This window comes from Xenopus laevis, chromosome 1L (assembly GCF_017654675.1).
Source record: "Xenopus laevis strain J_2021 chromosome 1L, Xenopus_laevis_v10.1, whole genome shotgun sequence".
Lineage (NCBI taxonomy): Eukaryota > Metazoa > Chordata > Amphibia > Anura > Pipidae > Xenopus > Xenopus laevis.
The window spans coordinates 69,693,263-69,709,322 of record NC_054371.1 but is presented as its reverse complement, the minus strand read 5'-3'; the positions used below and the strand labels follow the sequence as shown (position 1 = coordinate 69,709,322).

At 36.9% G+C, this 16,060-nt stretch overlaps 1 protein-coding gene across 1 annotated transcript in view; it reads left to right on the top strand.

Annotated features, from left to right (window-relative positions):
• spata5.L (spermatogenesis associated 5 L homeolog) overlaps positions 1-15,706 on the top strand; it is a 220,976-nt gene extending 205,270 nt beyond the window's left edge. The window contains exon 16 of the mRNA XM_018251175.2: positions 15,377-15,706. Within this exon, the coding sequence (XP_018106664.1) occupies positions 15,377-15,553 (177 nt within the window). The 3' untranslated portion in view covers positions 15,554-15,706. The remainder of the gene's footprint in view (positions 1-15,376) is intronic.
• The last annotated feature ends 354 nt before the right edge of the window (positions 15,707-16,060 follow it).

Below are 16,060 nucleotides of genomic sequence, written 5' to 3'. Positions count from 1 at the left end.
ACCTGGTGCAGAGCTGGAACATTTTATAACTAATTTTACAGAGATTGTGGAGCTGGTCTTGATGTTTCTTTTTGGCCTGACTCTGCATTCACTCCAGCAGAGAGGTCCGCATATGTTGTGAAAGTGTGCCAAGATTGCTTGAGCATTGCAGCTAGGTCAGGAAATTAAAAATTAACTCTGGAGAGGAGATCTTACAGTATTTGGCACAAGGGTTTGAATAATATGTCCACCAGGGCTTGAATTTTACTATTCACCTTTTCAAGAAAAAAAAAGTTTGAGAATATATGGGAATGGTCTGTTGCTCAAACTGGTTACTTACTAGATAATTCTCCTTATTTGTTTTAGGCTATAGGTATGGCAGAAGGTTCTTTGACAAAGGCTGGGGATCCAGCTGAAATGTTAATCACTTCTTAATAAACTAAAGGTGGGATATGTAAGTCCTGTGAGTTTCTATCTGTATGCATGTGTATAATTATTTATTAGTGACTACAATTATTTGTCTTTACTTTACTAATTTCTTGGGAAAAACATTGCTAGATAGTATGCTACTATTTATCATGATTATTTGACCACCAGAAGAAACCAGTGACCAATTGGAGGCTATGGGTAAAATTTGCTCTCAAAAATATTGATATTGATTACAGCTTACAGATAAATAAGATTTTTTCGGAAAAATCAAGTTGGACTTAAACAGAAAGATCCGCTTATGCAAAAAATTGTATAATTTGGTCCACCCACATGGATGGTCAAATAGGGCTGATTCAATTGTTGGCCATAAAACCAGTGTTTACACACCAAGACCTATAAACATTGAAAAAGTATAAATCACGTGCTACCTATATAGGGGACTATTGATTTATGACCATTTTCTCTTCTTGCCCATATTTTGCGCTTGAGCTGGTACTTTTGGTACTTTTTTCCCTAAAAAAAAAACCTTACATGCTTCATGCCAAAGAAAGGGAGTGGGTGTATTTTCTTTAAATAAACAACTTTTTTTATCTGCACCTGCTTACATTGGTTCAGTTTGTGTGAGCCTACTACTTGGAAAGTATTTTTTACCCGGTCCAATTGATCACTCCGCCGCTTATTGTGTCAAACCGTTGTTCCATGAGGCACATGCATTGTCTGCCTATACCTAATTCAACACGAGAGGTTTCAAACCTACCAGATTTGGTCAAGGGAAGCTTCCATACATGGACCAATAAATTGCCAACACTCTCTGGAGGGGTCGAGTCTGCAGCTGTTATCACCCCATGTATGGCCTTTTTGTGTAGGTTACTCAGATGATGTAAATTGGGCTTCCCATGTCTTGCTTTGTACAAGGGTAGATTTGATATTTAAAACTTTTTATCACCATTTTTCACCTTCTAAATATCACACAGCCTTTATATATGAAATACATTTTAATATTATGTTGTATCGTTATTGATAGCTATTTAAATGATTTGTCCTCCAGTATTTGTTGGTATCAGATATAAAGAATTGTTTTCCCTTTTATGTCCTTAGTATTAAATGAAAAATTCCAAAGGCAGATTTATGCTGGTAATTAATGATTCAATGGATTTAAAATTGTTGCTGTTGATTTAATGGCTTCTAGGTCCAGCTCAAGTTGCATGAAAGCATTATTAGGCAGCTCAAGCACTTTAAAGGCTCTCAGTGAAAGAAAACATTGCCCTGGCACTTTGTACTATCTAAGGTATAATCTACTGGATTATGTTTGGTACAGTTTTGTTAATAGTTAGCCAGTGCACAGGGACATTTTTGCTGTCATGAATTGTTCTGCGTAGGTTTCATTCACTCACGTAATCCATTTATTGTGCTGCTCTAGCTAAAGCGTATTGGATGTTTATGCAAACTTTGCAGCTCCATTTCCTGTCTGCCTTGTTTCTGTATAGGCTGACATTTGTTTGGGACCTTTTTACATGCAGATGTTGCTTCCTTTCACATTTCGATGCCGTATTCCCCTAAATGGCAATCTTCCCCATCAGCTTTGCATCTAAAAATAGGCAGGATTTTCATGGCATGTGCCGTTGCAACAAGAGGCCTGAAAAACCTCAACTGATTTATGCTTCATCCTGTCATAGACATCACGGTTGCTTACACAGAGTAAAAGCACCTACAGCTCTAATGTTGGACACATGAAAGGATATGGAGAATGGATATTAATGGTATCCTGAAGTTTGGTACGGAGTGTGTTTACCACCACTGGCCTGAAATCCCGTTATAATGGAAAAAGCATCTTACTAGTTTACAAAAAGATTTTCAATAATCGAAAAACAGGCCAATTTAAAAGTTAAAAATCTACAGTGGTAGCATTTTTGTGTTTCAAATCCTTGTCGGGGGTCATGGGCTATTGATGTTAATGGGATCAGAAAATGTTAAATTTTTTGCACTAGTCTGCAAACTGAATCTGTTCAGTAACTTGGGATGGGAGGGGACAGTTCTGTTATATTAAATGGAAAACAGTATCCACTGCTTCCCTTTGAGACGGTTTCTTGCAGAATTGGCTCTTTTTTGGAATGGTGCCTTTAGTTGCAAAAAAAGGTTTCATAAGCTGAATAACAAAACATCATATGTATTTGTGGCAATAAACATTGGAGTAACTCGCCTGATTAGCAAGTGAATGCAGCTTGACAACTGCTGAAACCCCTTAGAATAGAGGTCCCCAACCTTTTTTTCCTGTGAACCTTTAAATGTAAAGAAGTTGTGGGGAACAACACAAGCATGAAAAAGTTCCTGGGGTGCCAAAGAAGGGCAGTAATTGGCCATTTGGTAACCCCTATGTAGACTGTCATCCTACAAGAAGGTCTGTTTGGCCGTACACCTAGTTTTTATGCAACTAAAGTTTTCCTTTAAGCCAAGAACTCAAAAATAAGTTCCTGCTTTGAGGCCACTAGGAGCAACATCCAAGAGGTTGGTGAGCAACATGTTGTTCATGAACCACTAGTTGGGGATCACTGCCTTAGAACCATAATACCCAGCCTTAGTGGATATAAAGTTGTATTTCAGTATGCTGAGAATGATAGGTCTGCACCGGCTGAGGAAATGTATATTAACTAGTCACTAAAGTAGTGAGTGTCAGAAAGAGGTATCAAAACAATAGTCTTGAATCGACTTGTCTAGACAACAGAAACTATCCCAGAAACTAACAGCTGTCAAGGGGAAATGGCTCCACATGTATTTACTAGTAAAAAAAAACACATGAAAAGGTAAATGGCTCTGAAACCCAGTCGTTATTGTTCTGTGGGTTTCAGGAGTGAGACTCCTAGGAAATGGCCCCATCCTTTCATTCCTCATCAGGAATTGGTATTTGTAATAAATAATGCAGACTTTTTTTCTGTATGCAGAAGACGGCCAACTAATCACACACAAAGAGGTCTCCATTAGATGAAAACACCGCCTAAACTGGGCACATGCAAGATAACTATAGTAATGGTAATCTACAGAAACTAGAATGATACATATAATGACACTGGGAACGAGACAACCAGGGAGCTAAAACTGCCTGTAAAGGTTCTGAAGCAAATTGAAGGCAATTACACCTTCTCCAATCACTGGTTATCTCTGAAATCACCTCAGTCCTCTGTCAGCCCTCTTACATACCTCGCAGAATGGGATTCCAACCCAACAGAGAGATCTGCAATTCTGTAAATACCTACAACATTCAAACACCTATGCCTTTTATTTAGCAGTGCCTAATGAAAATATCAGTAACACTATATATATATATATATATATATATATATATATATATATATATATATATATATATATATATATATATATATATATATATATATATATATATATATATATATATATATATATATTGTTGTGGCAGGCTGAACCTTATTATTAATAAACTATGTATTCGTTTTTTTCTGCTTTGATTTTTTTAAACTTATATTACTAGTGGCTGGCTAGTGTTCTGGAGGAGTAACATTTTCTATTTATTGTATTAATAGTATAGGCAGGACTTCAAGCTAGAGTCAGAGTAGGTCCATGTCTGATTTTAAAATGTTTATTTAGCTCCTCCCTAAACCCTGGTATCAGTTTGAGCCTTGTGTCTTAATCCTATAAGTACCTAGCGGATGTGATGTTGTGGGTGGGGGCATGGCTTGATGTCGTTGGGGGAGTGACCAGAACAGAGGGAACCTTCATGGCAGAGATCACTTGTAGGAATAGAACACAAACACCCCTAAGTTATCTCATAACCAATGGTAGTGAGGGAGGACCAAAACTATGTGTAAATATGCATTCTCCTGTACTAGGCACAGTTAAAGCTAAGAAAATATTTGAGCTTAGTGTGTCTTTAACAGCAGCCCCCATTCATATCACCATAAAGCAATGCTAAGCTACATCCCATGCCCTGCATCATTTTGTCAGCTTTCCTTTAAAAAAAAAAAAGGCTTTGAAAACATCTGTCATAACACCAAATAAAGGAAGCAATAAGCAAACCAAATCCAAATAAGCTAAAAGGTTCAAAGAAACTCACAATTTACCAGACACTACAAAGAAACTACTAGGTGACACCTTATATAGTTTAAAACGTAAAAGAGAATAAAGATAACAAAACCAAGATAGGCCTTTAGATATTATAGAAGTGCCCATCGTGAATTTGGACAGGAAGGCAAGGAAAGAGTAAAAACTGCCAACAGTGGATTAAGCAGCATTAATAAGATTTTAGTGACTGGAACTGTCATCTCCCCAAATACAATACCTATCTATCACACTTAACGTACAGTATAATTTTACCATTACTATTATATAAATTGGCAATGCATTTGGTTCTGCCAATGAAGCCTGCTTGAATATAGGAAGTATTTAAACTAGGCAACCCTAACAGAAAATTGCCCATATATATATATATATATATATATATAAGAAGGAACCTACCTGCAGGTACACTGTGCTACAACTACAACTGCCATTGAACCCCATGTAAGGGCCTACATGTAAGCCATGCTCTGCTAAAAGCCAGCCTTGGTTGGATTGTGGGAGCCCTGTTAGACATTGCTATGAATACAAAAGAGATCAACTAACATCTGGACTAGAGACACAGATTACATATCCATACTCTAGGGCAGTACCCCAATGGGGAAATAATGTGGGGGGGTTGAAAGGCCAATCTCTAACCCTGTTATGAGCAATGGGACCCCCCCGACCAAACGTAGGAATTTCATGGTAGGATTGAATCAAAAGAAATTGTCAATCACTACTTCAAGCAAATGTTGGGGGGGGGGGGGTGCCCTCATCATCCTTCCATTTAACTGTGGATTCCAATGCCCAAACAGAATACTCAAAAACCAAAGCTTCCCTAACACATTATATTCTTATAGAAATATAATGTCTTTCCAATACATTCCAGCCATAATCTCCTGGTATAGAGCATGTTTTTACAATGCTGCCTGTCAGAGTACCATTCCTCATAAAACCTCTTTTCAGCAGAATAAGTGAATATCTTTATCAAGAGCAATGTTCAGTTATTTGCTAGTATGTAGATATATATCTTCTCTGAAGACTTTCGGCTAATACGGTATAGCTTTGACATGTTTACATACTTTAATGACATGAGAGGAATTCTGATAATGGGATGCATGATATTATGAAGGAAAAAGATCACCCTTACAATTTATCTGATTACTAAAGCAGCCTAAGGAATATTAGGCGGCATTTATTAAGAGGAAGATAGTGTGCAAAGTGCAAATTATTGATGTACCATATCCGTTGTACTTTGCATTCTGCCCCTCAGAGAGGCACAGACCTTTCACTCAAGAATGGAGCATAAAGACTTGCAGTGGAGTATTGGGCTGCCTTGCAACAGTGCACAGTGCAGAGCCATTTCTGTTACAGACATTTCTTACATTGCTTGATTGGTGTAAGTCTATGTGCAAAGACAGACAAAGTGCTCAGAAATACCGTTCCCTCTAAGGGGTAAATTTATCAAAGAGAGAAGTTCCGCCACTAGAGTGAAATTCTGCAGCTCTCAATTCATTTCTATGGGATTTTGAAAGGCGTATTTATCAATGGGTGAAAGTGAAAGTTCACCCTTTGATAAATACGCCTATAAAAATCCTATAGAAATTAATGGAGAGTGGCGGAATTTCACTCTAGTGGCGGAACTTCACTATTAACTTCACTCTTTGATAAATATACCCCCAGAACAAAACAAAGCACAAAACACATGTGGTGATCCTGGGTAATAACGCTAAAATGGTACTTTGGATCACTGTATGCCAAGTGTTTCACATGCAGCAATTCTATTGGATCTGGAGTGGAAGGTATTGGACGCTTTTTCGCCTGCAGGACAGGAGATTTTCCACTGACAACAAAGCACCCCCATCTGCCTTTGGCCCTAGTTTTGGCCCACTCATAGTTGCAGTGTTTGTGCAATGTAAGATATTATTCTTACCCTGTCTGTGTATATTGCATGGATGTCTAACCTATACCAAAAAAAAGGGAAAGTTGTGCTCACCATTAATTTCAAAAATACAAGAGCTCCTCTGCACTCAACCCATTATCAATATATAAAGGACACTGATACATTTTGTGCATACAGCTACTAAAAATGCCTTACCCTTTAAACAAAACAGGGATTGTTTGTCCATATATTGCAATATATTTAAGCTGGCCAACTACATCAAAGTCATCTCTGGTCTGGCCAGTCCTACGCTCAATTTTCATCTGATTCATTAAGAATTCTATTGCTTCATTTTACACAGGGACTGAGATTTACCTGCAACTTACTTGCTGCTTTCAAAATAAAACTCGCAAACATGGTTGCCCCTTTTATTGGCCACCAGTGGGATCACCTGACTATAGCTGGGATGGGTGGGAGCTACAACATGGAGCTGGTCACTGCTCCTGTATAAACTATAACAAACAAGGAAAAGTTGTGTTCACCACTCATTTTTAAACCATTAATCGGGGTGCAATGAGGCTGTGGCCACAAAATTCATATAGACAAATACAAAAGGTCCTCTGCACTCAAACCATTATCAATATATTAAGGATATATGTCATATATTTAAGCGAGCCAACTACATCAAAGTCATCCCAGTTATGGCCAGTCCTACACTCATTTTCATCTGATTCATTAAGAATTCTACTGCTTTTTTTTTTTTATACATTTTACAGAGGGACTACGTTTTTGTCTTTTCTTCCTTCATTGATCCCCAGGTCACACGGATGCAAAAACAATACCTTTATACATGTCTTTCTTTTTTTCTTTTGGCATACCATTCTGAGTAAGACATAAGAAGTGTTATAATTTGTACATTTTTGAAAAATGGTTTATGTTACATTAGGAAGCAAACCTTCACAGGCAAGTTGGAACCAGTGGGAGAAATCTCTGGCCTAAATCCTTCCCACCTGTTGAATGTGAACTTAAAACATAGCTCTTTGGAGGATTCCACAGGTTAACTCATTCTTCATCCGACTGCTGTCATCTTGACATTCTCTTATACTGAATTATTCCTGTCCAGGCATTCTCACCCTGTGGCAGCTGCACGACTGCAACTCCCGGGATACAGCTTTCGGATGTAGGGGGTTATAGTTCAAAGGGCAGCTGCTCATGCATGGTGAGGTTACCATATGGCAAAACCATAGTTTTGTAAAAGTTCATTATTAACTGACAAATACATTAGTCTTAAATTGATTATGTGAACATTCTTAATGTCTCTATTGGACGCGAAAACAGCACAAGCACTCGCAGAAATACTATTCTTTTGGATGCTAAGAAAGTGGCATGTGTTGTATCTCAAGCACGGAGTGAAGCAAAATAGCAGCCATGTTTGTATGAACACAACACATACTAAGGCATGATTGTTGTATTCTGGTTAAAACAGCTGTTATATGTTCAGCTCTTTTTGGCCTATTCTTTTGGTACAGGTATGGGATCTGTTATACAGAATGTTCGGTTATCCCGGATAACAGATCTTTCCGTAATTTATTCATAGCTTAATTCTACTAGAAAATCATGTAAACATTAAATAAACTCAATCAGCTGGTTTTGCTTCCAATAAGGAGTAAAGGAACAGTAACACCAAAAAAATTAAATTGTTTTGAAGTAATATAGTGAATAAAGTAAAGTTACCGAGGAGTTTCATGACCATATAAAAACACGAGGCCGAAGGCCGAGTGTTTTTATACAGGTCATGGAACTCCGAGGTAACTTCTAATATCCTCATATTTTGCAACTCGGGGTACTTTATTTATTATAATACACAAGTTTCAGTGAGTCATGTGACAGAAATGACATCAGAACTCACCGTTTATAACTGATGACATCAGAACTCACCGTTTATAAGGATATAATTTACAAGATATTCATGGCTTTTGTGTATTATAAGAATATAATGTACTGTTGTGTTACACTGGTACAACCAGTATATTTGCTTGAGATACTCTACAATAGTTTATATAAATAAGCTGCTGTGTAGCCATGTGGGCAGCCATTCAAAGCTGAAAAAGGAGAAAAGGCACAGGATACACAGCAGATAAAAGATAAGCTCTGTAGTATAAAAGAATGTATCTATTATCCACTGTGTATCCTGTGATTGAATGGCTGCCCCCTTGACTACACAGCAGCTTGTTGATATAAACTATAATAGTCTTACTGAAGCAAATACACCCGTTTTACCAGGGCAGGGCAACAGTACATTGTATTGTCATTCCTTTAAAACACTTTCATTTTGTGTCACTGTTCCTTAATTATATCTTAGTTTGGATCAAGTACAGGGTGAAGTTTTATTATTACAAAGAAAAAGGAAATGATTTAAAAAAATTTGGACTATTTGGATAAAATGGAGTCCACGGGAGATGGTCTTTCCATAATTCGGAACTTTCTGGGTGTGTTTCCGGATAATTGGTCCCATACCTGTACTAGAAAATTGTCTCTTTTATCAGTGGATTTAAGTAAAAATTATGTATGAGTTGAGAGCTGAGTAACTGCTGAAGAACTCCAGTTCTGAGGATTTTTAACTGAGGAATAGCTGAGGGAGCACAGGCTGGACATCCTTTACTTTATCCATTGGATCTGTCACTTAGGGGCATATTTATTATGCTGTGTTAAATAAAATTTGCTGAAAAAAATGGTGTAAAAATTTATCAAGTTGTGTTTTCATTTTACACCAGATTTGCTGCCATTAGTTTGCATTGCTTCTGGCAGAAGTCACTCTTAAGCAAAATAAAAAGTGTATTATCCCACTGTTTTTTCACCACATAATAAATATGCCCCTTAGTCTGATTGTTTCCACTATGTGTATCATTCTTGAGTTATGAGAAAAGGCTGCAGCAGCTTGATAGCCTGATATAGACTGTAGCCCCGCGATCCTAGGGAATAAGTGAATGGAAGTTTGACATATCTTGGTCGGGAGAGTCATAAACCACCAGATAAAAGGAGTGAGAATGGAAAAGAAAAACTTCACCTTCACGGTATAGAATTTCTTTTGCACCATCGGGAATTCAGTTTGTTTCCTTGGCCCTGTAAAAACCAGCCGCATGGCATTAAGGGTAATATTGTTACATGACAAAGCCATCTAAAGGCGCGCAGGTTTTTGTGAAAGTTTCCTAAAGGCGCTGCTAAATCTTCAACAATGCGATTTAACTACTTTGGCTTCCATGGGCGCAGCAAAGAGCAGGGAAACAGCAAATGCACAAACAGGGAAAATATGCTGAATGGGCAAACAAATAGGTCTCAGCTGGTCCTTTGGTTCACAGAGATGGGCGCACCGTGAATATCAATCACTGTATTCTCTGCTTTACTGAAAAACCACAATATCTCTTTTCATTCTGCAAGATCATTTCCCCAGAGCAACGTCTCTTTATGTCTTTAGATTAGAATGACACCAGCCCCAGTCTGCTTCCGCTGTCCACAGTCCAGAGAGCTGAAAAAACACATTCAAGTCATCAAAAAACCTCTAACCCACTTTTCTTTTTCCTCTCCATTTTTGTATTCCTCTTTTAAAGCATTTCGCCCAACAAATGACATGTAAATTATAAGGGAAACCAGTAGGATGGGAAAAAACTAAGCTGCAGCCAGTTTTATTTTAAAAAGTAAATTCTGAAAATAAAAACAGAGAAGATCTGTGTAGTGGTTAAGGCTGAAAATAGTTAAAAACCTTGTTTAGATCAGCTTCATATTGGAACTCATCAGCCGTAGAGCCTTCCTATTCTGGCTTAAAGGAGAACTAATGATTAACTAGAAAAATAGTGCAGAAATGTTATACATTATGTTTTGAGGCAGCCATTTAAGCTGGAAAAAAGGCACAGGTTGCATAGCACATAACAGATAAGCTCTGTCCAATACAATGGTGTTTTATCTGTTATCTGATGTGTAACTTGTGCCTTTTTTCCAGCATGAATGGCTGCCCCCATGGCTACACAGCAACATGTTTATATAAACTATAGTAGTCTTTCTGAAGCAAACTCACAGCTTTTACCAGTGCATTATAATTTAATTAATTTGATACTCTTTCCATTTTTGCTGTTAATGTTCCTATAAAAACAGAGGAGTTGGAGTCGGAGGATTTATGTACTGTCTTTGACTGACAGATATTTACTATAAAACATGAACTATTCAACTACAACTAAGTTACTGTCACCATAAAACAACTGAACATCTAATATAACTAATATAGCTTTCTTGTCAGTTCTTTTAAATACCTGTAGCTTTCTGCCTTTAAATATGTTTCTTCTCATGTCACTAGTACTAGTTTTGGCATCAGTTGCACCTCTTTTCATCACAGATTCAGCATTACACAATTTGATTATAAACGCACAAGTCGAGTTAGAGCAGTAGTTCACTTTTAAGGTAAATTTTAGTATGTTATAGAATATCCTTTTATTTTCCTTTCTCTTCTGCCTCTCTCCAACTTGCAGTTGGAAATTGTCTCAGATTATCACTACATAATAGTAACCGTTAATTTAAAGGTCAACTATAACTTTAAAGTAATTCCAGAAAATGGACAGACTTTATATACATTTAAATATAATATGCATTTACTTTGCATCTGTAAAACACAGTTGTTTGCATCAGATGTCCAGCTATAATGTATATAAGTTATAAAGGAGCTGCCATTTAAGGTATATTTGGCGTGTGGAGCCCACTTTATATGGCACTAAACAATAACTCCCATATGTAATAAAAGGCAGTAAGTTTGCCCAGGAGCAGTAACCTATAGCAACCAATAGGATTTTAGCCTTTAAACAGATGACTAGTAAATAGGGTTGCTATCTTTTCTGTTTGGTGAAAATGGCAGGGGGCAGGGTCGATGACAACGGGGCTGTGGGCTGATGAGGCTGGGGGAGGGGCTGATGACATCAGGGGTGGGGCTGATGACATGGCATTAACTTCAAAGTCCTGTCCAGATTTCCTAATTTGGAAATCTGGACAGACACTTTTCACACGGACAGCCCTTACAAAAACCGGCTTTCTGGGTGAAATCTGGACACGTGGCAACCCTACTAGTAAATGCTACCCTCTGGTTGCTATGGGTTACTGCTCCTGGGCAAACGTAGGGCCTTGTATTACATAACCCCTTCAATTTTTTTAGGGGCTAGAGGTACAGCTATTTGCATTCAGTTTTGGGAGTGTCTATTGGTCTGGGAGTATAATGAGAATGGGGAAGGGTGCAAAATGCAACAAACTTGTATTCTATATATCCCAAATGAGATAAAAAGAGAAAGTCGTGACATTTCAGTAACAATCCAGGACAGAGGGTTGAGCTGTCAAAATCGAGACTGTCCCGGAAAAAAACGGACAGTTGGGAGGTATGCTCCACACTGCCTGATTTAGCAAAGGTTGACTGTTACAGGGTTATTTTTTACCTCAAATGAACTGGAATGACCTTGAAAGAATGGTATTTTATTTAAGAAAAAACTTGAACGTCTAAAATTTGAACAAATGTTACCAACCCAAAAACTCAAATCAAATTCCAACGCAGTTTCTCCAAAGAAGAACTCAAATGTCAGGAAGGCTATTAACTTCTTCAACAGACCAGCAGACCTCTGTCATTGACTTCTACATGAACTCGGCAGGTTTTAGGTGGTGACGCATTAGAGTTACATCCAGGGTAGGGGGATGATAAATCTTGGATTCAAATTCAAATTCGAGTTGGCGGTTCTAGGGGCTGATTTATCAAAGGTCAAATGTTAGAGTTTTTTTTTTTTTTTTACCTTGAATGAACTCAAATGACCGTGAATCTCAAATGGTATCTTATTTAAGAAAAAACTCAAATGTCTAAAAATTGAACGAATGTTGACGACCCAAAAACTTGAATTTGAATCTAGTTTTTCTCCAAAAAATTTGAATGTTAGGAAGGCTATTAACTTCTTTAAATAGGTCAACAGTAAATTTCCTTTATTCCCTCTGGTTGTAGTATCAATTCCCAATTCGACTATAATCCTAGGTATCTGTTCTCGTACCCCGTCCAAGGTACATGATATGGTCAATATAAACAAATTGGGTGGAGACAGACCAAGAAAACACAGTGCTTTGCTGCAAATATCCTTTATTCGACACTACGGGGCACATTTACTAAGCTCGAGTGAAGGATTCCAATGAAAAAAAAACTTCGAATTTCGAAGTTTTTTTTGGCTACTTCGACCATCGAATTGGCTACTTCGACCTTCGACGATTCGAACTAAAAATCGTTTGACTATTCGACCATTCGATAGTCGAAGTACTGTCTCTTTAAAAAAAACTTCGACCAGCTACTTTGCCAACTAAAACCTACCGAGCACCAATGTTAGCCTATGGGGAAGGTCCCCATAGGCTTTCCTAGCAATTTCTGATCGAAGGAAAATCGATCTATGGATTAAAATCCTTCGAATCGTCGATTCAAAGGATTTAATCGTTTAATTTTTCCTTCAATCGTCCGAATTGCGGTAAATCCTTCGACTTCGAATATTTAACTTCGATGGACGAATATTATGGGTTAATTAACCCTCGATATTCGACCTATATTAAATGTGCCCTAAATGTTTCAAGCAAAATTGCCCTTGATAAAGGGCAATTTTGCTCGATACATGTATTGTTAAATAAAGGATATTTTGAAGCAAAGCACTGCGTTTTCCTGGTCTGTCTCCACCCAATTTGTTTAAATAGGTCAATGGACCTCTGCTATTGACTTCTATATGAACTCGGCAGGTTTTAGGTGCAAACCTATCGAATTCAAATTACTTTCAGGCAAGTGGGACAATAAATCTCGGATTCGAGTTGGTGGTTCCAGACTCAAAATTGTGAGTTATGACCAAAAAGCCAATTCAAAAAATTTTGAATTTGAATTTACCATTTGAATCTTAGTAAATCTGCCCCTTCAACTCTAAAAAACAACTAGAAGATTCAAATTTACCATTCGACCTTAGTTAATCTGTCCCTAGGTGTTGCTTTTGCAAGAGATGGATCACTATTTATGTGACAATGTATGCAGGAGAATAGACAACAGTGCAGCTGACTTAATGCCAACTGTGTAGCTCTTTAGTGGCGCATCCACAAGCATCACAACAGCAGCACAACATCTTATGCAATTTTTGCCCAGAAAAGAATGAAGAATAAAACGGAATTACTCATATTTCAAGTTTCATATTATGGGTTGGGTTACAGTTTACAGACAGGGATGCTGCTTTTAAGAAGCAGCTGTAAAGTCCAGATTGTAGGTCCCACGTAAATGGTTTATTTAGGGCTTATTTAGTGTGGGAAACATTAATCATTAGCATTTATTTAACTGTACAAGCACCAGCATCAGTACACAGAGCCTTTGGTAAGGGAACTATGCAAGCTATGGTTGGATACATGTATTTTGTTGCTTCATTACTGGATGAGGTATGCAATGTATATTTATATCAATGTATCTCAAATACTTCCTGGGCTGAGTGTGATATAGCCCAACCAGTTGACATTGTTGCTAGAGAATAAAAACAACTTTAGATAACTGTATAAATACTCCTTTTTAATTTGGCACTACATCTGCTCACATGGGAGAGATGTATCCTAGCATGAATAAATAGAAGCAGTACTTTTCTCTTACCATAAAATAAACCTATTTTTATAGTCCGAGTTAGTGTCATAGACTGATCTACCAAACATATAAAATGTATCACCACATACATCATGCCCCATATATTGATCCTAATAGGTTCCATCATGAAGGGTGTTTTTTTTTTCCCAGAAAAGAAACCAATAATCATTAAGACCAACTTTCCCCCCAAACACACCAATGTATATGTAATTCTAATTTTTATGTATGCATATTAATGTTGCCACTTCATAAATACTTGTTAGGTCAATGAAGAATGTTAGTAGATGTTGAAATGTCAAAATAATAAAATAATAAGGTATGCTTAAAGTACACCACAGTGTATCTTCCTCATGTACAGGTGTGGGATGCTTGGGACCTGAGGTCTTCCGGATACGGTATCTTTCCGTAATTTGGATCTCCATACTTAGAGGCACATTTATCAAGGGTTGAAATTTGAATTCATGTGAGTTTTTTTTTTTTTAACTCTAATGAATTCGATTTTACTCGAAATTCGATTGGGGGGTTATTTTTTAAAAGAATGGAATATATAAAACTTGGACGAATTTTACCGACCCAAAAACTCGAAGCAATTTCGTTTGAATTTGACCAAACTCAATTCAAGTTTTTTTCTCTGAAAAAAACTCAAATGTCAGGAAGGCTACAAACATCTCCAAATGGTCACTGGACAGGTAGGTTTTAGGTAGCGAATAGTCGAATTCAAATTCGAATTCAGGGCCAGAGTATGATAAATCTCGAAAATCGAATTTGATTTTTTTTTAAAAAAAAAACTTGAATCTTGAATTAAACAGTTTTGACCATAAAAAAAATTTGAAACTTTGAATTTTCAATTCGCCCCTTACTGTCTACTAAAATAAATATGGAATAAACCATGTAACATTGCTTTACCTCCGATAAGCATTGATTATATTTTAGTAAGGTTAAAGGAAATCATCTCTACAAAATTGAATTATTTGTTTAAAATGGAATCTATGTGAGATGGCCTTCCCAAGGAGTTTTCTGGATAACAGGTTTCCAGATAATGGGTCCTATATCTTTATATGATCATTTCTTTTAGGACTCTTGTTTTAATGTTAAACATTAAATGTTTTTTTGATGATTGCAAATATACTTTTCAAAATATTTTGCGTATATCTATTGAAATCTCTCTCTCTCTCTCTCTCTCTCTCTCTCTATATACACAAATCTCTCTTATATATATATATATATATATATATATATATATATATATATATATATAATATATATATATATATATATTTATTTTTTATTTAGTCACAGACTACATAACAAGGACACATGAACAAGTAGTTGCATCTGTTTTTGTATTTCCGTAGATCACTGCTGTCTGCAGAGAAGCAGCACTTTTGGCTCTTGAGGAGGACATTCAAGCTGAAGTCATCACAGGAAGACATTTTGAGAAAGCTCTAACCATTGTTACTCCCAGAATTCCAGATTCAATGATTCAGTTTTATGAGAGATACCAGGAAAAAAGTGGACTTCACAATTTATAATTGGACAGTATGACTTTTCACAGTAACAATTGTTTTCTTCATTTTACATTAAGATAATCTGTCATTTGGTATATAATATTCATGCTTCCAGTTGCTGACTTGCCAATTTAAGAAATAAATTCTGCTTCTCTGGGATGGTTTCTCCATGCAGCACTTGCAGTCTGTTCTTCCTCCGTTGGCTAAGCTGTGCCTGAGAGTTGCGCATTTTTCTTCATTTAATGGTTTTAACCACATATAATTTTACCTTGGCCACTAGCGATATCCCACTGAATCAACTATATTCACAACTGTGACAATGTGCAGACAACATTGAAATGAAAGAAATATTCCCTGATACATGTGTTATTGTTGTGTGTGCCCTTAAGTACCATTAAAGGGATACTGTCATGGGAAAAAAAAAATTTCCAAAATGAATCAGTTAATGGGGCTGCTCCAGCAGAATTCTGCACTGAAATACATTTCTCAAAAGAGCAAACAGATTTTTTTATATTCCATTTTGAAATCTGA